The sequence below is a fragment of the Lytechinus pictus genome, chromosome 5 (genome assembly GCF_037042905.1).
Source record: "Lytechinus pictus isolate F3 Inbred chromosome 5, Lp3.0, whole genome shotgun sequence".
Classification (NCBI taxonomy): domain Eukaryota; kingdom Metazoa; phylum Echinodermata; class Echinoidea; order Temnopleuroida; family Toxopneustidae; genus Lytechinus; species Lytechinus pictus.
Window position 1 is genome coordinate 14,262,049 of NC_087249.1, and position 21,754 is coordinate 14,283,802.

Genomic DNA, 21,754 nt, shown 5'->3' on the forward strand with positions numbered 1-21,754 from the left:
ACTTCGACATTTATGCCTGACTAATTTGACTAATTTATAGAACAGTATTATTCTTCTACACTTAAACTATTGAAATATTGTCTGGGGTCACAAATTCAAACAAGCAGAACACTGAAAATTTCATCAAAATCGGATGTAAAATAAGGAAGTTATAATATTTATAAGTTTCGCTTAATGTCACAAAACAGTTATATGCACATCCTGTTCGGTATGCAAATAAGGAGACTTATGACATCACCCACTCACTATTTCTTTTGTATTTTATTATATGAAATATTTTGATTTTCTCGTCATTGTCATGTGACACGAAGTTTTATTCTTCCCTGAGCACGTGGAATTCCATTATTTTAACATTTTGTGGTTCAGGCAAGGAGGTCCGAATTGTCAAATTCGTAAAAATTGAAATATTGTATAATTCAAACAATAAAAAAAACAAAAGAAATAGTGAGTGAGTGACATCATCGACTCTCTCATTTGCATATCACTGAGTTGAGCATAGAACTGTTTTGTGAAAAATAAGTGAAACTTTAAAATTTCATAATTTTCTTATTTTACATCCGATTTGGATGAAGTTTTCAGCGTTTTTCAATTATGATTTTTCTCTATTTATTTAAATCAGCTGTTTTCTGGGGTGGACTTGACCTTTAAGCGATATATCATACAGATATTGACTGATGGGGTGTGCAATATAAACACTCTTTGGATCGCCGGATTTATATTTTCCCGAGGGATCACGACGCTACTTTTGTCCCACATATTTTATTTCCGACGTTGGTAACATCTAATCCACAAGAGGGCGTCATACACGTAGAAAAATATATTCATGGACCGGCTGGAAAAATACATTGATTTCGATCATATCACGTGCCGCGCTATGGACCGATCGCGCTTGGCTATCTGTCTTGCTATCTAATGTTAGCAAGTATAAATATTCTTTGGACCGCCTAAAATATTTATATTTTCCCTCGTGATAATATTTTCCCTCAGCGCTGCGCGTTTCGGGAAAATATAAATCCGGCGGTCCAAAGAATATTTATATTTCACACCACATCGGTCAATATATAATTACGTATATAAATGTGCTTTTTATGATTTCGGAAATTAAACAAAAGAATAATGCTTATTAAATACATTTCATATTCAGTTTTATACATTGGAAGATCAACATATTATAATACACATAATAATTATTACAATGCTGGTACAAAGATACATTGTTAATTATTTTGACATATTTTTCAATAATCAAATGCTAGTATCAGTGGTGTAGTGAAGGGTATACGCGTTTATACCCAAGAAAATAAGTAGATTAAAAATTGAAAGCCTAATCATTATTTCGCGCGTATACCAAATGAAATAATTATACATGTGAAGAACCACCGCACGCACAATTCCATGCCACTGCCACCACGGCGTACGTAGCGCGTAGTCTTTGGTGCTTTGAGGATCTTTGAGCTGGCAGATATATACCACTACACCTTTGGCTAATATAAGCCAGTTTGTAGTTCCACTCAGCGCATGATCAGTACGTGGAAGGCCATTGTTACTAAAGTGACATGGTGGTTTACAATTTGATGAGATAGGCACCAACTTTGATGTCTTGATTATTCATATATTCTTTTGAATTGTGTTTTTCATTTACATCCACAAAAACAACAATGCGTCCACGAACGACTGGTATTTCACAGTTTGCCAAGTACATTTTAAAACATGCTATTAATATGCATTCAAAGTAGAAATGCAACAAATAACTTCATAGAGTGTTCATCAGTGGCGTACCTGAGATTTTTCACAGGGGGGGCAAAACCGTCCGCCAAAAATTTGACAAGCAAAAAAAAAAAAAAAAAAAAAGAAGAAAAAAAAAAAGGTCTTCAATCACAAATGAAGGATTTTGTACCAGAAAAAATTTGACAAGCAAAAAAAAAAAAAAAAGGTCTTCAAGCTCGTCAGGGGGGCAATAAAGGTCTTCAAGCTCGTCAGGGGGGCAGGTATATGACTTTTGTATGGGATGTGGCTCGTCAGGGGGGGGGGGGGCAGAGTGCCCCCCCTGCCCCCCCCCCCCGTAGGTACGCTAGTGGTGTTCATTGATGTGCTATTCTGGTCACCTGGTCTATTCAATTTCTTCATCCTGCTATGTAAGGCAGGCTTACGTAATGTATTGCTTTGAAATCTGAAATCTCAATGAAAGAAATGAAAGGTCATTTGACCGAAATTGTCCATGAAGTAACTACGAACTGGTCTATTTGCAAAAGATGGTTGGGTTGATGAAAATGACTGTAGCTTCATCTGGTCTACGGCAACCCGCCATTCAAATTAATATTGTTTGCTGGATGCTGTAGGTTTAACTCTTCTATATCTTTTGTTCGATTGGTCGAAGCAATATTTCATGGATCTAAAAACAAAACATAAGAAAGTAAAGAAATATAGTAGTATCGCAATGCATTTAGCGCAGATGCTCATAGTCAAAGCCCTTCAGAGCAAATTAATTTCACCCGCAAAAATGACATGTTCAAACTTTAACAGTGAATACCGGTAAACACATTTTGTCTTCTAAGCATTCTTTTACAGCCAGCCACAGGTAAGACTGTGTTTTCAAACTCTCTCGAAGCCAATTCTACAGGGTCGACCTCGCAGATCTTATAATGGATTCCATAAAATCGTTGTCTTGAGAAAACAGGTGGAATGCCTCTGGCCGTCTCACCTGCATCACGCGATTCAATATAGCAGCAGTGCTGATTTTGAAAACTACTATAACTCGCACAAGATGTTCAGTGATACTTGGTTACTCTTATTTCCACGTTTTATGAACTAGACCAATACACTTATAGAGATATGATGGCAATTCAACAAATACCCCCAACGTGGCCAAAGTTCTTTGACCTTACATGACCTTTGACCTTGATCATGTGACCTGAAACTCGCACAGGATGTTCAGTGATACTTGATTACTATTATGTCCAAGTTTTATGAACTAGACCAACACACTTTCAAATTTATGGCTGTAATTCAACAAATACCCCAATTTGGCCAAAGTTCATTGACCCTAAATGACCTTTGACCTTGATCATGTGACCTGAAACTTGCACAGGATGTTCAGTAATACTTGATTACTATGATGTCCAAGTTTCATGAATCAGATCCATAAACTTTCAAAGTTATGATGGTAATTCAACAGATACCCCCAATTCGGCCAAGTTCATTGACCCTAAATGACCTTTGACCTTGGTCATGTGACGTGAAACTCATGCAGGATGTTTAGTGATACTTGATTAACCTTATGTATAAGTTTCATGAACTAGGTCCATATATTTTCTAAGTTATGATGACATTTCAAAAACTTAACCTTAGGTTAAGATTTTGATGTTGATTCCCCCAACATGGTCTAAGTTCATTGACCCTAAATGACCTTTGACCTTGGTCATGTGACATGAAACTCAGGCAGGATGTTCAGTAATACTTGATTAACCTTATGGCCAAGTTTCATGAACTAGGTCGTCGGAAAAGCGGCGCCTATAGTCTCACTCTGCTATGCAGGTGAGACAAAAATTGGCTTGAACATATTTGACTGTTTTGTTTTTGTTTAATTACTTTATTCATGGGCTGTGTTTGTACATGCCCCTACTAAGTGGCGACTCCGGGTAGAGGGACATCTGGCCTGTGCCCCCCCCCCCCCCCATTTCCCTTGAGCACCATAAATAATATTAATTTGTTAGTGGAAAACTCGTTCAATTGAACAATTGAAGACTTTTTTTTTGGGGGGGGGGGTGATATATTTTCCTTACATGTATGAAGACTTTTTTTGTACTTCTTAATTTTTACTGAAAAAAATGCCCCAATTTTGGACATCCTGGGTCCTCCCCTGCTCCTACACACCAAAAGTCTCAATTTTCCAACTTACTAATTACAAAAAAAATGTACTATGAACATCAACATATTTAAACCTAATGATACAAAATCGTGTATCAATGAAAAACCTACGTAGTTACATATTGACTGTCTTTGAAGTGTTTATGCGTTCGCCTTGCTTTATTTTTTTTTATTTAGCTCGAGCTGCCTTTCAGCACTCATGCATTCAAGGAATTAATCCTGCCGGGTACACATTCACCTCACCTGGGTTGAGTGCAGCGTGGATAAATTATTTGTTGCTGAAGGAAATTACGCCATGGCTGGGATTCGAACCCACGACCCTCTGTTTCAAAGTCAGAAGACTAATCCACTCGGCCACAACGCTCCACTATAATCACTCGGTTTTTGTTTTATGCTTGTCACCGATGAACATGGAATTTGACGTTAACACTATCGAAAACCAAGGAATTTGCATATAAGAAAATGGAAAACTTGGGACTAGGAACCAATACCTCACATTTGAACGTATAGTGATCAAGTTCATATAACTTGTAATTCATACTGATATTACTGTAAAGCCTTGGTGAATAATCATGATCTACATGGAATTTAAACAATCTCAAAAGCTCATACTTGCAGATAAGGCGGCTGCTGAAGAACGTGAATGACTTGATTGGCGACATCTTCTGCTTTGATACTCTGATAAACAAAATTAAGATAAATTAAATGTTGTACATATAAAAATCAAATCCATTTCCATCACAAATAATAAATGTTTATGAAGTAGTATATCATTACTTGCTTTATCGATTGCTTAAAGTTTGATTTAAAGCAATAAAAATGTAAATGTTGTCTTTCAATCAATACGGAAAATTATAACATAATTTGTGGGTTCCACAAGGCGCTATCCTGGTCACATTATCATAAACTGTATATAGTATATTAACTGATTATCAAAATAAAGTTTTCGATAATAATAGGTACTCCCTTATTTACCTTACCACGTATCTACTCAAATCATCAAGTAATATCATTATCAGAATGTTTTTTTCTTCTTAAAAATATCAATAAGTTTTACGAACATCAATACGACATTATTTTTTGCCAGATTAACCCGATTAACTATTGTAATAATGGTTAAACCCACTGGATGTGTGTCGTAGAATGTGCATTCTGCGGGATCTTGACGTGCTTTCCTTGCTGCCATTTCAGTCTTTACTACACCGGGTGAGATACTCTGCAAGCATATAAATATAAAGTGAAAATGCATGAGACTCAAATCACTAAATTAAGAATATGAAAATTGGGTCCCATGACATTTGCTCCGGCCACAATTGCTCCCCTATAAATTCCACACACACACACTCTTAAAGGATTGGTCAAAATGACAATTCTCTTAGCTAATATATGTGTCTGCCAGATAAAATTGGTCAAAATCAAACAGATTCCAGGTAAATTTTAATCATGGCCCTGGAAAGCGGGGGTGCTGAAGCACCCCCAAAAATTTCCTTGGGGGTACTGCGTGTATTATTCTCCATATAGGCTTTTTTTTTGCTTTTCAAATTTCCCGGGACCAATTTGACCTCCATTTTGTAGTGAAAACCCTTTTTCTTTTCTTTTATTTTCTGTCTTATTTTCAAATTTACATTATCAGCACCCTCATTAAAAAATCGTTCCCCGGGCCCTAATTGTAATCAATAATTTGGTTGATTATGACAATTTTTCTCAGTCGGACACGTTTTATCAGCATACACAGACACAGTTTTACTCTTAGAAATAATCCTATAAAATTATATATTTGTAATATTCTGAACCTTTTCCACATTTAAACATTGGTGCAGAGATCTCTTTAAGTAAATGACATATAACTGTCGAAAAAGCTTTCCGCTTAAGTGAGTACCCGCTTACTTTTGAAAAGTTCGTGAAAAATGATTTGCGCACACGGACTTTAGCTATGAAGATTGATTTAAAGATATCTTTTACCTTTTCAACTTGTTTCCTTGCCAAAAACACTTCACAGAGCGCCAATCCGCCCCCCCCCCCCCCTCCCGACACACCGAGGCCATCGTGATGATATCTGCCATACACGGAGCTTTGATTCATCACATGAAATGGATTAGGCTTGATTTTCCTTCTGTTAATCATTATTTATTTCAATTTGCTAGAAATGCAAACGAAATGTAAAAAAAAAAGTACCGCAAGGTCAGTTTGTTTTCGTCTTTTTTACTTGACACAGTGTGAAAATGAGCATTTCTGTGCAAACCGATTTCTGCAAGCTTTACAAAAATGGAGAGTGCTTACTTAAGTGTAACATTATGTCGAATGTTTTGCTTTCATTTGATAGATGAGATTCAAACCCAAGAACATCATGTTAAAAATTATCCCTATGTTGTATATATTTCAATTTCCAGCACTTTTTCAAAGTGAAAACTTTTTATTGATATGCACTGTACATTCCATATGTATGAATGTAACTTATGCTTTCTTTGATATTGTTCTTATTTACCAGCAACTGGCAGATCCAGTTGGTTGTCAAATTTTTCCTCGGGAAAATGTGCCCCCCCCCTTTGGAAAATACTGGATCCACCCCTGTTACCAGCTATCCACATAAATCTGTGAACGCTGTTTTATTAATGTAATTATTCAATAGCATAGTCAAATGGGGGTCAGTGAATTTGCTACTTCCTTTTTAACGCTTATATTGAGGATAGGTCTCTTGACAAAATACTTCATCATTACCGTAATATTGTGGTGAGTCAAGTATAGCACAAACATTGCGGCTATTCAGGCTGTCACCCACTCTATGTGCATGATCACACAATAAGAGTTTTTGATTCGCGCCGCACTGCTTACGGATTCAAGAAAACAGTACATGTATTGGAAATACCCATCAAAACAAAATGAGCAGCTGGGGCCTGGGAGGCATTTGAATCAAAACTGCCGAATTGATTCAGCAAATTTTCGACAAAGACTCCTTGGTTGATCATTGTCCTGAAAGACAGTTGACAATGCATTTTCTATGTGCTTGTCCATCGTGTGTCGTGGAGTGAAAAACTCTCTATTATCTCGTTCGTGACGTAGATGTATCATGTTCTGCTCTAGACAGTTGACACACATTGCTTGTGCATCAGTCGATTTCAATGCATGGGACGTCATAATCTCATAGCGCCCTCCCTGAGAGGCTATAGGAACACGCGTTAACGGAGTTGTCAGAGATGCGCCAGCTGCAGACTCCCAACGTAATGACGTCATCATCTAAGGTGGAGACGCGATGACTCCAATGCATAAGGTCCATAATATTACTACCCGGGATTACTACACTATAATGATGTGGTAATGATGTATATAAAATCGTATCACAAAGCATAATCTACAGAAAAACAACAACAACCATGACAACTCTACTCCAGGCGGTCGTTTCATAAAGCTGTCCGTAAGTTACGAATGACTTAATAAACGACTAGTGATTCTTTCTTGATGTAAAGGGGTAAGTTATATATGCACCAAATTTTCATTCGTGTTGATTTTGCTCCAAAGAAAGGATAACCATAATCCTCAAGTCCTGTAAAAACTGTGGTGTTAAAACTGACACCAGTTGGTGTTAATAGAGGACCACACTCTGAGGTGTTAAAATTACACCCTATAGAGATTGAACATAACACCAAAGAGTGTAAATGTAACAACCAAATGTGTTGTATATAATAACACCTTTATGTGTAAAACTAACACTGTCAATTTAACACCGGAGTAAAATAACTGGTGCGGTCCTCTGTGTACACCGGATAACACCACAGTTTTTGCCGTGTAGTTACGAGCAGCTTTGAGAAATACCGCCCTGATCCTGAATAGACTTACGCAGACTCTGATGTGGCTTTTCATTGCTCTCAGTTCAGTTCTCAAGCCTTCTGTCAAAGCTGTCACCATGTGCTTGGTTCCACAATAGAACCGGTCACCTACCACCTTGTGACCGGAAATGCTGCCAAAATAAAAACGATTCAAGAATGTAGTTTTTCATGATATATGTTGTAAATGAATGAATAAAATAAATCAATTAATTAATAAAAATTAAGGTTTCATTGAAGGAAAGTTTCTATATTAACTTAGACATAAAGACCGGACTGAAAAGTGATTTAAATTGCCTTAGGTAGTTACTGTATGTCTGGACAGGTTATATTATCCGAATAAGACGATTTCGGGAATTTTCCAGCAATATCTAATAGATTATTTGATAGTTACGCATTCCAAGGCAGTATTAATTTTGGATCACAAACTTTCATTAATATTTGTGTTTTTGATGCGTATATATTTCCTGCATTCCTGAATGAGTTTAAGCTATTTAAGTTTCCAGACTTGGATCCCTGCACTGCAAAAACTCTGGTGTTGATTTAACACCAGCCCGGAATCTATATATGTCCACACCAGAGAAGTGTTAAACACCAGTTTCGTTTTGGTTTAAACCAGATAGGTGTTTATACAACAACAATTAGTATCAAAACAGCATCGGTTTGATTCCAAACTGGTCTTGTTTCAAAACTTCTCTGGTGTGGACATATATAGATTCCGGGCTGGTGTTAAATCAACACCGGAGTTTTTGCTGTGCGTTATAATAGGGGGGCCTACATTATTTTGGGTAAATTGCACATTTTGATAAATCAACAATATGTGAAATTTACCTAATGTACCGTTACGGCTCTTATGATTTGAATAGTAGGGATCTACATTGACCAAAATATACATTTATAATGTCATTTGCCTGACTCGTTTTGCAGTGTGATTGGCACTTTGTTGTCATGGTAACGGCATATTATGCTTATTTGTGTTTATATATTTATATATTATGTTTATTTTAACGTGTATTTTATTCGATCATTTTTATAACTTGTTTATTTTTTTTTTTTTTGGGGGGGGGGGTCTAGAAAGGAGCAACTTTTGGGGTACAAGCAAGAGAAGTCTTATAGTCTCACCTATTAATATGTATAATCTGTCCATCATTCACCTCATTATCCAGCATTAGCTTGATTGAATTTTGAGTGCAAATACACAGAGCCATGACATTTACCTGAAATGAAAATAACATTGACGTCATTGATGATGATGATGATGATGATGGGATTCTTATATAGCGCTGGTATCCGCCTCTCCTGGGCGCTCATGGCGTTTTCTCAAATATAGGAAACGTCTTTCAGTATATCATTCAGTTCAAATACTGTCCTAGTAGAAGTAGTAGTGCTACAATTGTGTTATTCTTGCGATGATGTTTGACAGGGCCATGGAAACGATTTTTTTATTGGGGTTGGTGATGTAAATTTGAAAAGGAAAAAGGGGGGTTTTCACTTCTAAATGGATTTCCAATTGTTTCCGAGAAAATTGAAAAGCCAAAAAAAAAGAAAGTTTCACTACAAAATAAAGGTCATTTTGGTTACATTTTTACACATAAAATTATGTAAAATTACCTGTGGGTGCTGCCTATGGAAAATGATTACACGCAGTACCCCAGTGATTTTTTTTTTGGGTGCTTCAGCATCCCCAGCACCCCCGCTTCCCAGGGCTATGATGTTGGAGTGGGGAACAGAAAGGTTTTCAGGTAAGACTCAAAAGTTGATTGGATCTCTCCTCTCCTGATAAATTGCGGAAGGCTATTCCACAGCTTTGGTCTTATTGAGCCTCGGATATGAATGGATATTTTAAACAGGGGTTTTCAGTTCGGGGGGGGGGGGGTGCGCGTGTTCCTCCATTCCGTTTTAGTCCTTCCTAACATTTGATCAAATAAAGAACAACCGATAGGCAAAATTCTGAAGATTTTGACAAAATTTCACAAGAAGAAGCATGACAACCAATGCTGTCACACCCGTGACACAATTTCTTTTTTCATTTTTTTTTTGTTTGGTATATCAAAGATGTATTTCTTAGATGAAATAATGAAGACATTCTAGATTTTATCACAAGTTAAGTACAATAATGGAAACTAAGAAAATCTACTACTTTCATATTGTGCATTAAAGGGATGTTCACCCTGACAAAAAGTAAAAAGGAAAAGGTTCGTTGGTGAAGGTTCGGGGAGATTCCGCTCAAAGGTTAAGAAAGTTATAGCAATCATTATTTTTTTTTTACTTGTGACGCCATATACGTGAAGCATCCCCATATGTCATGTAACATAAAATGTATAATTTTTAAAGTTTTAAAGGTTCCCGGTAACTATTTTTCTTTCAGGAGCGGGTGTGAAACGATTTATGTTTTGATATACTGGAGGTACAATAAAAACCATTCCCGTTTTTTCACCTTTTTTTTTTTACAAAATGACATTTCATCGATTTACGACTGCACTTTAATGGGAAATTATATGACGTCACAAATAAAAACATGAAAATTCTTATAACATTTTGTTAATCTTTAATGGATTTTCCTTAAATCTTCACCAATATTTTTGTATTATTTTTTTTACTCCTATTTTTACAATAATTTTTTTTTTCTGGCAGGGTAAACTTCCCATTTCATGCTTGATTCTCCTTCGAAACAATTATTCTCTGAGAACTGTACTTACATCTAATGGTTCCTGCCAATCGTCCGAATCACCCGTGACAAGTTTAGCACCGTAGGCAACAGCTGCGTTATTAATACAGGCATGAACTACCCTAAACTCCTTCTTGATCTCTTCAAACATGGCTGCTATCTGATCTTTCTTTCTAAGATCGCATTGGATTGGATGAAGTTTACCAGACGCTGACTCAGCTTCAAGCTCACATTTTATTGCCTGGTTTATAAATGAAAAAAAGTAGAATACAGTTTGCTAAAAGCTGACTGGTTGATATGACTGTGTATAGGCCTACCCCCAAACGGGTTTGCATTTTTTAGCTTTATTATGATAATCTTCAAGAGAGTAATTACGTTATTTTTTTATCTATAAATTCTTTTTTTAATAAATTGAATAAATCATTTATTTATCAATCTGTAAATTAAATCATTTATTCATTTTATTTATTGATCTTATTGTTTTCTCATATGTTAATTTATTCATTATTACTTTTTTTTGAGGGGGAAGGGGGATTTCAAAACTCCAGACAAGTTTGCCTTGATGCCCATCTATCACTAAAGTGAGTCACCCCGGGGGGGGGGGGGGTTACTCCGAAATTCCCGCCATCATTGCCATGATTCCCATTTAATGTCATTTTTTACAGTGAATTATCCGGAGGGGGATGTGGCTTTATTTTTTAAATCAATGGGAACTTTTTCCCGATTCCCATGTTCTATTAACTTGTGTCAAACTCAACATTGCCTGACCCCCCATCTATCATTAATGTAAATCAGCATGGGGGTGCGAAGGCTGTAGTTTAAAGTCACCAAAACTTGTCTTCATCGCCAAAGTGAGACAACCTTTCTCTTGCCTCCTCATTACAATGGAATAATAAGGGTGTCCCCCCATTTTATCAAAACATGTTATATTTTTTTTGTATTTGCCTTTAAATTTAAAGAATATTTTATTATACGATAATAAAAAGCTACATTCAATATCATCATCCCATTCCATGAAAGATCTCATAGTATAAGCTAATAGAAAAGGCTATCCTATGAAGCTACATGTTTCAATATAAGAAGTTTGATAAATAGCTAAGGGGACATTACACATTAAATTCACTGCAGTATTGGAGAAGAACATTTCAACACCTCAACAAAATCCTGTCAAACATAATGTTTCTCTCTCTTAAAGGAATGATCCGGGCTGGAAATATTTATATTCAAATAAATAAAGCAAAATGCTGAAAAATTCATCAAAATCGGACAACAAACAACGAAATTATTGAATTTTAAAGTTTATCAATATATTTTGAAAACAGTTATATGCACACGGGCAGCACACCCCACCTTCCGTTTTCTTATGTCACCACATGAAATCACAAATGTTTCATCCTTTGACACATGCGCAAATGACGTGTTAGAATACTAATATTGCCCTCAGAGGCAATCACAACTTTTGGGCCCCGTCTTACAAAGAGTTACGATTGATCCTATCAACCTCAAGTATATGCAAATCCACCAACGCCATATTTTTTTCTTCAGTTAATTGGCAATTTGCAAATAGAAGCACGTTGAATTTAAAAAAAAAATATGAATGTATGAATATACAGCATAATCTAGAAATTATTTTGAACAAACGTGTATTTTAGATGTTGGCGTTGCTGGCTTTCCATAGTTGTGTCAGGTCCATTGGATCAATCGAAACTCTGTAAGACGAGGGCCCTTAACAAATAAATCAATCTCCTTATTAGATGATCTAATTTGGATATTCATTTCAGAAATTTAAACTAAAATGAGGATGAATTTCTACATGTCCTTTCGTTGATAAAGAATCAGAGAAAATCATTTCAAGAAATGTTGAAGAAAAAAAAAATTACCTGTATTTTTTCCACTCCACGAGCACAGGCGACAACAATCATCCCATGTCTTACAAGGGCTCTAGTAATTGCTGCTCCAATACCAACAGATGCTCCTGTTACCAAGGCAACTCGTCCAACCCATCTCTCCATTGTACTGAAGAAACAATGAAAACATATTTAACAAAAGGAGTATGCCGAGAAAACTGTCACAAAATTGTTTAACAGTACTTGTGAAATGCTACTACAAAGTCGAACTACTAATTCTTGAGTCATCAGAAATATAATGGACCTACTTACGTTTTCTGTCCTGCATCGCCTATATTTGTTGTTTTGAAAATAGAGACAAGGTGCAGTTGCACCCAAAGAGTCAAGTACTTTTGTTCTACCCAAATATCATTTTGTCAATTGACATTTGGTCCAAATATTATCTCACTTCTATACGTCAATGATTAAAACATAATTATATATATATATATATATATATATATATATATATATATATATATATATATATATATATATATATATATATATATATATAATATATATATATATATATATAAATATAAATATAAATATATATATAATTAACACTCACGTTTATCCTAGACCAGTATAAGGCGCGCAAGGCCATGCAGCATTTGACCTTTTAAAATTAAAATATATTATGTGACAGATTTTAAACATATCAAGAGAAAAATGTTATGTTTGCCCCTTTTCCTATCATTTTCCCTGTTTATCTTTCGGTTGTGGGGGGGGGGGGGCACCAAACGCAGTTATCTGTGTGACAGTGACTAGCGCTGCAGCACCGTCAGTATCGTATTCAAAATCAAGTTGTGTTTAGATAGAAACGTGCTGCTCTGCTGTATGATGCCCAAAGAGAAACTGAAGAAACTGAAAAGCACCAACTAAGAGTATGCTACATTTGCTTGAAATATTTAGAAAATTATTTAGTTTGTATCGTACACGTACAGTGAGAACTTAGCCATGGAGGTGGGGTGGTCTGGTAACACTCAACACCCGCAGTGACATGATAACCCTCCACGACCAGGGCCTTGTTGGACAGTATAGGCTTCCTCACCTGTGTGGTTCTGGTGGTAGGTGTGCAAGATGTCCAGTATATCAGTTGAGAGAGGATTCTAAATGCTCTTTTTCAATCCGTGAATTCTCTACGCAATCTCTGGACTCTGAACATCGACATACATGCAGTAACCTGTGAAGTTTCCTACCATTGATATTCACCCAGTGTACACATTGCGGCTGACTGATTTTGAATAGATCTGATTCCGACACGGGAGTAGACCCAATCAATATTTTAAAAATCCAATTAACATCAACTACAACGATACCTAGACCACTTAAGGCCGAATATTCCGGTCACTTTCCAAGAGATTATATTGGCCCTATAATAGCGACCAATCACTGTTTGACATGGATGATTAATGAAAAGATAATGACACGCATAGATCCTTCAAAATAGAACGGCTTATGAGCTATAAAAAAAGGGGGTGGGGACTGGAGCAATATATGGGGAAATACCTAAAAGAAGAGGATCGAGCTTCTCTAGCATTAGAAGAAGGCAGTTCACGTTACAGAAGCGTATGTGGATAATGGTTTCATCCGATTGAGACGTTCAATTTGTGACGTCACAGTGGTGGGCAGGATAAGCGAGAAAAGGAGGAAGAAAGGGGGTGGGTGAGCCAGAGAAAGTTAACAAAAGTTTGACAAAGCGTCGAGACTTCTAAAAGAGAAGGCCAGATTCATTTGTGCACAATCATAATCCGCATTGAAATCAGATCTATTCAAAATCAGTCAATGGAAGTGTGTATAGAAATTTACGTTGGAACGTTCGCGACTGACTGCATGTCCAGGCCAGAGACTGAAAACAGAATCCTCGATTTCAGGGCGTTTATTAATGAACATGCTATGCCACCTTAGAGGCTCTGTAATTTAGAATTAAACAACCTTTCCCAACTGATAGAATGGTAATTCTTCGCACATTATAGTACATCAGAACCAAACAGGTAAGTTTCACTATACGATACGGTACACTGTAAAAAATATTGGTAAAATTTAACCAGCGCTACAGGGTAATTATGTTTCCAACCAATTTGGGGCAATTACCCAATGCGGGGAGCACATATTGTCCAGTAAGGTTAAAAAAATAAGCAGCAATTACTTTAGAATGGGCAAAATTTTCATCACACTGGATAAATAAAAATGCCCAAAAGAAATGCACACTCTTGGTTGGACAAAATAATTACCCTCATGAGGCATTTTTACCCAATATTTTATTGAGTGTATGGCTTAGCAAAAATGTTTTATATAATCTGAACGGATTCTAAATTATATCTCCGTCTATAAACTTGAGTTAGTTGCTGTTTCGATGTCCCGAAGATACACTTAAAATGTGTGTGTGTATGTGCGGACATGTTATTTTCCATACATGTAATAATAATCATGTGCTCTCAAATTATCGCAAAACAGAAAATGCAAGTAGAAGATCTATTAGATTTCTATAATTCTATTACATGTAACTCAAAGGTTTGAACTGGCAGGTCACAAATGTTAATGCCAAACTGTCTTCTTAAAATCTTTCTCCTCTCTTAAACCCCTTTTCGATTATTTTTTTTTAGTACAATGGAGAGATGGGTTGGACGAGTTGCCTTGGTAACAGGAGCATCTGTTGGTATTGGAGCAGCAATTACTAGAGCCCTTGTAAGACATGGGATGATTGTTGTTGCCTGTGCTCGTGGAGTGGAAAAAATACAGGTAATTTTTGTCTTCAACATTTGCCTGAACTCTGTTCTCAGATAATTTGTCAACAAAAGTACTCATTAACTTTAATTTCTCAAGTTAAGTTTACCAGAATTTTTAGTCATCTGGAGTTGCGATTGATTTCTGATTTTGTTTCAACGAAAGAACACAATTCTTCCTCATTTATCTTTGATTTCCCAAGTGAAGGGCTACCCAACTCTGACGTCATCTTATAAAGAGTTGTGATTGATTAAAGTTAATAACAAATTGAGATTGTCTTACTTACCTCAAAACATGATTGGTATATATCAATATAATATAATTTTCACAAAGCGTTGGGTAGACTTTTCGGGAATTTAGGGGGGGGGGGGGGCTTTCCAAAATGGTAGGGTTACGCGATTGCCCGATTTGGACGCGATAACCCGATGCAATGGAAAAGATCCACTTGAAGAGCGTCAATGTGCAAACCAGTATGTGGTATATATCTGCATTTCCACAATAACCAATAATCTTTTTTTTTTCATGTATAAACCAGGCGATAAAATGTGAGCTGGAAGCTGAGTCTGCGCCTGGTAAAGTTCATCCAATCCAATGTGATCTTAGAAAGAAAGATCAGATATCAGCCATGTTTGAAGAGATCAAGAAGGAGTTTAAAGTAGTTCATGTCTGCATCAATAATGCAGGCCTTACCTACGGTACGAAACTTGTGTCAGGGGATCCAGAAGAGTGGCAAGAAGCCCTACATGTAAGTGGCAGTTCTCGGATTATATACCATTACAAGGTATATAATGCGAGCGCGAAGCGTGAACGAGATGCATATCTAACAATAATGCTAGCGCGTAGCGCGAGCTCAAATTTTGTATATTTGGGACTACTGGCCCGAAAAGTGGAACATTTTACTATTTTTGAAGGATTCATGACGACAAGATGTTCCCTAATTAATAAAATCATAATAATCATATAAGCGCGAGCTGAGAATTTTTGATATTCAGACATAAAACTTGGTATATCTAACCAAACAGTCGACATGGTCAATTCGAGCGCGGTGCAGCACCGTGTTCTATCATCTCATAATATTGGAATAATTAATATTGCCCCTTTTTTATTTACATCTCAGGTAAATGTCATGGCTCTGTGTATTTGCACTCAAAATTCAATCAAACTAATGCTGGACAATAAAGTAAATGATGGACAGATCATACATCTAAATAGGTGAGTCAATAAGATTTGTTATCATTTCCCTTAGTGTTGATGGCTTCATGACTCTGATTAAATGTAACAAGGACTTAAAGTGTTATACTTATACTCTCCTCTTTCAGAAGTGAAGATTTGATTTCAGTTCCCAGTTCTTTTTATTTGTTTCCCTTTGTGTATATGCATTTCAACTTCCTTTCATGATTTGCTTCTGCAATTTCTTTGTAACTGTTGATTTTAATATGTTCGATAAACATTTCAAGATAAAAAAATGTCATTGTTTACTACTACCCTCCCTAGCGAGGTTTTACCCCCAACAAGCTGCTGCCCTTACTCCCTCAAATAAAAAAAAGAGAGAAGAGAGAGAGAGGGCGGGGGGGGGGGAGAATGATAGAAGTGACGATAATAATGAGAATGATAAAAATAACGATAATGACAATAATTATTAATAGTAATAATACCACAACAACAACAACTACTACTACTGCTACTACTACTACTACTATATACTACTGCTGCTACTATTGCTACTACTACTACTACTTACATATATATTAATAATAATGATATCGATGATAATAATAAAGATACATGTATATTAATAAGGGGTTGCATAACATTTAATTGAATAAGAAATAACTCTGTTTCTTCAGGGTATCATGAAATACGATTCATATTAAAGTTGAGGGTTTGTGTTCCGAATATTTCTTAACTTTCACAGAATGTATGAAATATTATTACTTGCAAATTCTTTAAAATTGCTGTCTTGTCCGGACTTACCACAAATGGATAAGACAATTCAAGTCTATTTTCAGTCCGGCTCTAGAAGTTTTCTTTGATAGGGTGCATATTTACTTCGATGAGATCATCATTTATTGGATAAGTAAAACACACCTGAGAAAAATATGAATCATAATTCTTGCTTGATTCGGCAGTTTGTCAGGTCACAGGGTCTTAGGAGATGGATTTTACTGTGCAACCAAGTACATGGTGACAGCTTTGACGGAAGGATTGAGAACAGAACTGAGGGCAATGAAAACCAATATCAGAGTTTCTGTAAGTTTTCAAAGTTTTATTGTTATCAGGTGTATTGTTGTTATACTGTAATATGCTTTCTAATATCCCCTTATCAAGTACGTCATTACGACATTAATATTAATGTTATTATTGTCATTGTTATTATCATTAATTATTATTTTATGTATTATTATGTATTAGTATCATTATTATCATTATTATTATTATTATTATTATTATTATTATTATTATTGTCATTATTATCATTATTATAATTATTAACATCATCTTCATCATTAACTTTATTATTATTATTATCATTACTATAAAATATCAAAATAACCGTAAAAATTCATGCGGATCGCTGATGAATAACAGCTTTGGAGAAAGCATGAATTGCAATTATGCACAGTGAGACAGTGAGTTACCGTCTTTATTTGATAGTCTAAATATTTTTAAACTGTATTGCAGAGTATTTCACCAGGAGTTGTTAAGACTGAATTTGCACCAAGGAGATTACGAGAGGATCCTGCAGAATGTTTGATATATCAGAAAAAGCTGGTAAGTTAAATGGGAGTTCACCCTGATGATAAAGATGTTTTAACAAAACTAGAGAAATGGAGAAATGTTGAATATGTTGAAGGTTTGGTGAAAATCCATGAATCAAAGAATAAGAAAGTTAGAACCTTTTAAAATTTGCATTTGTGACGTCATATCATATGCGACCACCTGCCCTATGTCATGTTATATAAATTCCTCCTTTTTAATGATTCAATGATGGCTGAAATATAATTTCTAATAGAAGCTGGAATAAAATAGCATGTCTGCATGATTATAAAAAGCACAATCTTATGTGTTTTTATATATTTCTTTGCTTTTATCAAAACCAACTTCAAGCAAGGGCGAACTTGCATTTAAATGAACTAAAAGGGAGCTTGGTACTTAGGCAGATCATAAATTTATTTTACTTTTTGAATAGATACTTAGGTGTTGAAATGTAGAAACAAACAAACGTTTTTTTTTAATTCATCAAAACTGATCGGATAAAATATCGTTATGACCACTACACTAAATACATTATTTAGTGTGCCAAATCTTTATCATTGAGGGGAATGCCTTTTCATTGTCACAAACTATATTTTGAAAATCCCTTAATATTGTTTATAATGAAGTTCCAAGGACAGAGCCTTGAGGAACCCCAAAACTACATCAAGGATTCTTGCGTATCTAGCCTGAATTCCAAAAAAACATCTTGCTTTTAATTATTTCTTTCGTCATCAAATGATAAGGTCAAGTACTGAACCAAACTTTCATGAGATGGCTTATATTTTAATGGAAATTGGAATGTTTTGCTGAATAATGAATTTCCTTTTAATAATAAATTTTAATCCATTTTAATCCTAATTATTAGCCCCTCGAAGCAGAAGATGTTGCCAATCAAGTCATTCACATTCTCCAGCAGCCTCCTCATGTTCAGGTATGATAGAATGATTTGGAGTGAACTTGAGAGACTATGACATCAATACAAAATACACGTAGACCCTATATCTACGAAGGGCCATATATCTCTTTCATGGGCGCAGAAAGGTTTATTCATTAGTATAAATGACAAGTCATGTGATCTTAATCACGTTTCGGTGTCAAAAATGGCAGAGGTTAAAATGGCAGAAGTAATAATAGCAGAGTTAAAAATGGCAGGAAAATCTGGCAGAGTTAAAAATAGAAAGAATCTGGACAATCCTAATAACTTTCAAGGAGGTCATTAGAAGAACAAAATTTAATCGTGATAAATTCGTTCTAATCAAATAGACTGGAAACCTTAGGGTATTGATAATTAGGATTATTTTTTTTCTTCTATTTCTTAAATTTATGATTATGATTATGGTGTTTTGCGTAAATTTTTCGACAAAACACATAATTTTCTCAAAATTTCATTCTTTTCTAATTGTTCAGGTGCTGGTAGCATACTTATCACCAGAAAGTTGGTCGAAACACATCGAGTTGAAATCACGACCTCAAAACTTTAAATGGCAAAGTAATTTATGAAAAATCTTGCATTATATCATATTTTCTATCTTTTTTAGATCCATGATATATTGCTCCGTCATACCGAGCAGAAGACATAGAAGAATCTAAACCCACGACATCCAGCAAGCAAGATGTGATTTGAGACCAGTATTAAAAGGCTACATCAAATACTTATGTTCTCTACGAAACATTTTTTTCTTCAAAATAACCCTTCATTTCTTTGTTTTCATCTCATTCAAAAACGTCTGAAGTAATGATTACCAGTATTGCATGAACATCGAGGGTGCCAAATAATTTCTACTGAATACTACGAAGATTTAAAGATCATGGAATATATTTTGTTTCCGTATGCAAACTAATAAATTTTGAGGGACCTAAATTCCTGAGGTTTTAAACTAAAGTAGAAATCAGTTTTTCATTTTACCAAAACAATACCTCATCGCACACAAAATGTATTACATTGTATATATGGATCTTTTTTGCCATAAATTCAAACTGAATCAACTTATTTCGACGCTCATTTATATATTAATAATTTTGAATCGATTATTCTTCGATAAACTTGCAAATGTTATACATTAAAAACCAACATATATCGTTCTTAATATATAGATATATATATTTAGATTGGTGATAAGATAATAGAGATACTTTCATTTACCAGATAGAAGAAACTGCTGTTTTTCGGAAAACATAGTCTAGATCAACTATTTCTTCCGGCAATCTGTAAGTCCCCCTTTTCAATTATATGTTTTATTGACAGATTGCTTTTTTCAATGTTTGCGCCTTTATATAAGCTATCTTAGACGGGAATTTCTGGAAAATTATCAAATTTTGTTCATAGGTAATTATACCGCAGCTCATCTGAAAACCAGATTTGCCACTAATTTACTTCATGATGTCCTCAAGGTCAGTTGAACATGTTTTACCTTACATACGAATCTACGGTGATCATTCGTAATATACCTTACGCTTATGACGTCATATATTCTTACGGCGCCCTCGGAGGCTAGGCCTATAACCATGATGATAATAAAACGCGTAAATGGAGTTGGCAAAGAATGCAAGGCAATTATCTTCAGCCTCTAAAATGGCGGAGCGATGAAGTCGATGGAAAAGGCCTTGTACAAATGTGCAATAATACAAACGTAGAGCACAAAGTATCACTTATTTTTCTTTTGTATTATTATGGTGTTTAAGCTTGAATTTACATGTTTTTTTTCTTCATAATAATTATTGGAATTGTGTTTTGAAGAAAAGATAACTTAATGAAAAGAATGAGCATTTGATTCATGTAGGGGTTGTGTTTTTGTTTCTTTTCTTAGCTGTGAATTAATAAATCAGAATTCGAAGAAGAGTTGATATTAACCTGAATTAACGAATGTGTCCGATAAAGTTAGCAAAGCTGTTAATGCATTGAAACTGTCAACAAACTAAATTTGCCTCAATACAGACCTTCCAACCATTCTGAATTTTGAGGAAAGAATTTGAATAAATTCCTCATTAGAGTTCTTACTTTTCTTTTCTATTTTCATATTTTTATGCTACTTGCACTCCAGCTTTTAAGAAATGTATTTTTTTGGAGCAAAATCATCACTCATTTTTATCAGATAGGTTGATAGGTCTGCATTAGGGACTATTAATTTTCAATTATCCAATGTTCAAGGGTGAAGTTCTGCTATAAATTGTAGACCTATATTCATTACAGTTTCATTGAAAGTGAGCACTGTCACAACACGGCTGGTACCAAAGGCAAAGTTATTTCTTGAATAAGATGAATTTTTCGATGTAACAACAGATTCTTGAGCTAACGCGATAGTTTTATGTTGTAGATGAGATCTTGTTGTTTGAGAAGATTAGTTGTGAAATCTTTGACCTGACTTTGATACATTATGTCTAATAATATTTATATTCAATCAGAATTCGATTTCATTTACCCCAAAGTCAAAACAGGTGGGAAGGGGTTAGGGTAAGACGGCGGGATTTTCGTAAACTGAACGCGATTCTTCCCACCCTTTTCGTACAAGCCTACCCCCCAGAAATAGGAAAGAAGAAGTGAAAGTTTGTTGGAACACACAAAATAGGAAAAGGATTTGAATTTGGAGGACAGCAGCATTTCAATTTAAAAACTTACGTCGTGATTTCCCCTTTCTTCATGTTCTTCGCTATCAACGTTTGATGGTGGTAATTAATATTTTACCTTAATATTTTATTTTCTTAGAACGATGTTTGTTAGGCTGCAAGGTGCGTAGTATAGTTTATATAACTGAATATGAAATTTCGCAATCTTACAATACGTATTGGAGTCAAAAAGTTGGAAAAGACAATAAGATTGTGTAAAAAGTACTATGGTATTGTGTGTGACGAGTGTGTTAAATCATGGCCGAGTGCAGCGGGGGGGGGGGGGGGTAGTTGCCCCTCCCAGAAATTTTGAAAACCTTTATTTATTTAACTGAAAATTGTTCACGAAATTCACCAAAAGTGAGTACGAAGTCTTCCAATTTCATTTTAGGAAATGCAAAAGTGCCCAAGCTTGGTCG

General features: G+C 35.3%; 2 protein-coding genes across 3 annotated transcripts; one reads left to right on the forward strand and one right to left on the reverse strand.

Annotated features, from left to right (window-relative positions):
* Positions 1-1,128: 1,128 nt before the first annotated feature.
* Positions 1,129-13,783, reverse strand: LOC129262388 (dehydrogenase/reductase SDR family member 11-like). 2 transcript variants are annotated; one of them, XM_054900501.2, is made up of 8 exons: positions 13,300-13,783; positions 12,237-12,372; positions 10,388-10,597; positions 8,811-8,905; positions 7,702-7,822; positions 4,994-5,083; positions 4,480-4,545; positions 1,129-2,392 (listed from the first exon to the last, which is right to left on the reverse strand). In XM_054900501.2, exons 2-8 carry the CDS (start codon positions 12,366-12,368, stop codon positions 2,351-2,353), a joined length of 756 nt encoding a protein of 251 aa, XP_054756476.2. In that variant the 5' UTR covers positions 12,369-12,372; positions 13,300-13,783; the 3' UTR covers positions 1,129-2,350. The 2 variants fall into 2 exon arrangements, with proteins under 2 accessions (XP_054756476.2, XP_054756475.2); XM_054900500.2 differs by having other exon boundaries at positions 2,257-2,392; positions 13,191-13,428.
* Positions 13,040-21,011, forward strand: LOC129262389 (dehydrogenase/reductase SDR family member 11-like). Its single transcript, XM_054900502.2, has 8 exons — positions 13,040-14,242; positions 14,855-14,990; positions 15,511-15,720; positions 16,093-16,187; positions 17,105-17,225; positions 17,658-17,747; positions 18,598-18,663; positions 19,271-21,011. Exons 2-8 carry the CDS (start codon positions 14,859-14,861, stop codon positions 19,310-19,312), a joined length of 756 nt encoding a protein of 251 aa, XP_054756477.2. The 5' UTR covers positions 13,040-14,242; positions 14,855-14,858; the 3' UTR covers positions 19,313-21,011.
* Positions 21,012-21,754: the final 743 nt, after the last annotated feature.

What these genes read in the sequence shown, in the direction of transcription:
- LOC129262388 (XM_054900500.2), bottom strand. An exon ending in CATTCTACGACACACATCCA is followed by an intron (nt 4,546 to 4,993) that starts GTGGGTTTAACC and finishes TTTGTTTATCAG; the next exon opens with AGTATCAAAGCAGAAGATGT. An exon ending in AGCAGCCGCCTTATCTGCAA is followed by an intron (nt 2,393 to 4,479) that starts GTATGAGCTTTT and finishes TTTTGTTTTTAG; the next exon opens with ATCCATGAAATATTGCTTCG.
- LOC129262389 (XM_054900502.2), top strand. Translation starts at nt 14,859, where the DNA reads ATGGAGAGATGGGTTGGACGAGTTGCCTTGGTAACAGGAGCATCTGTT. An exon ending in AGTGGCAAGAAGCCCTACAT is followed by an intron (nt 15,721 to 16,092) that starts GTAAGTGGCAGT and finishes TTTACATCTCAG; the next exon opens with GTAAATGTCATGGCTCTGTG. An exon ending in AAACCAATATCAGAGTTTCT is followed by an intron (nt 17,226 to 17,657) that starts GTAAGTTTTCAA and finishes ACTGTATTGCAG; the next exon opens with AGTATTTCACCAGGAGTTGT.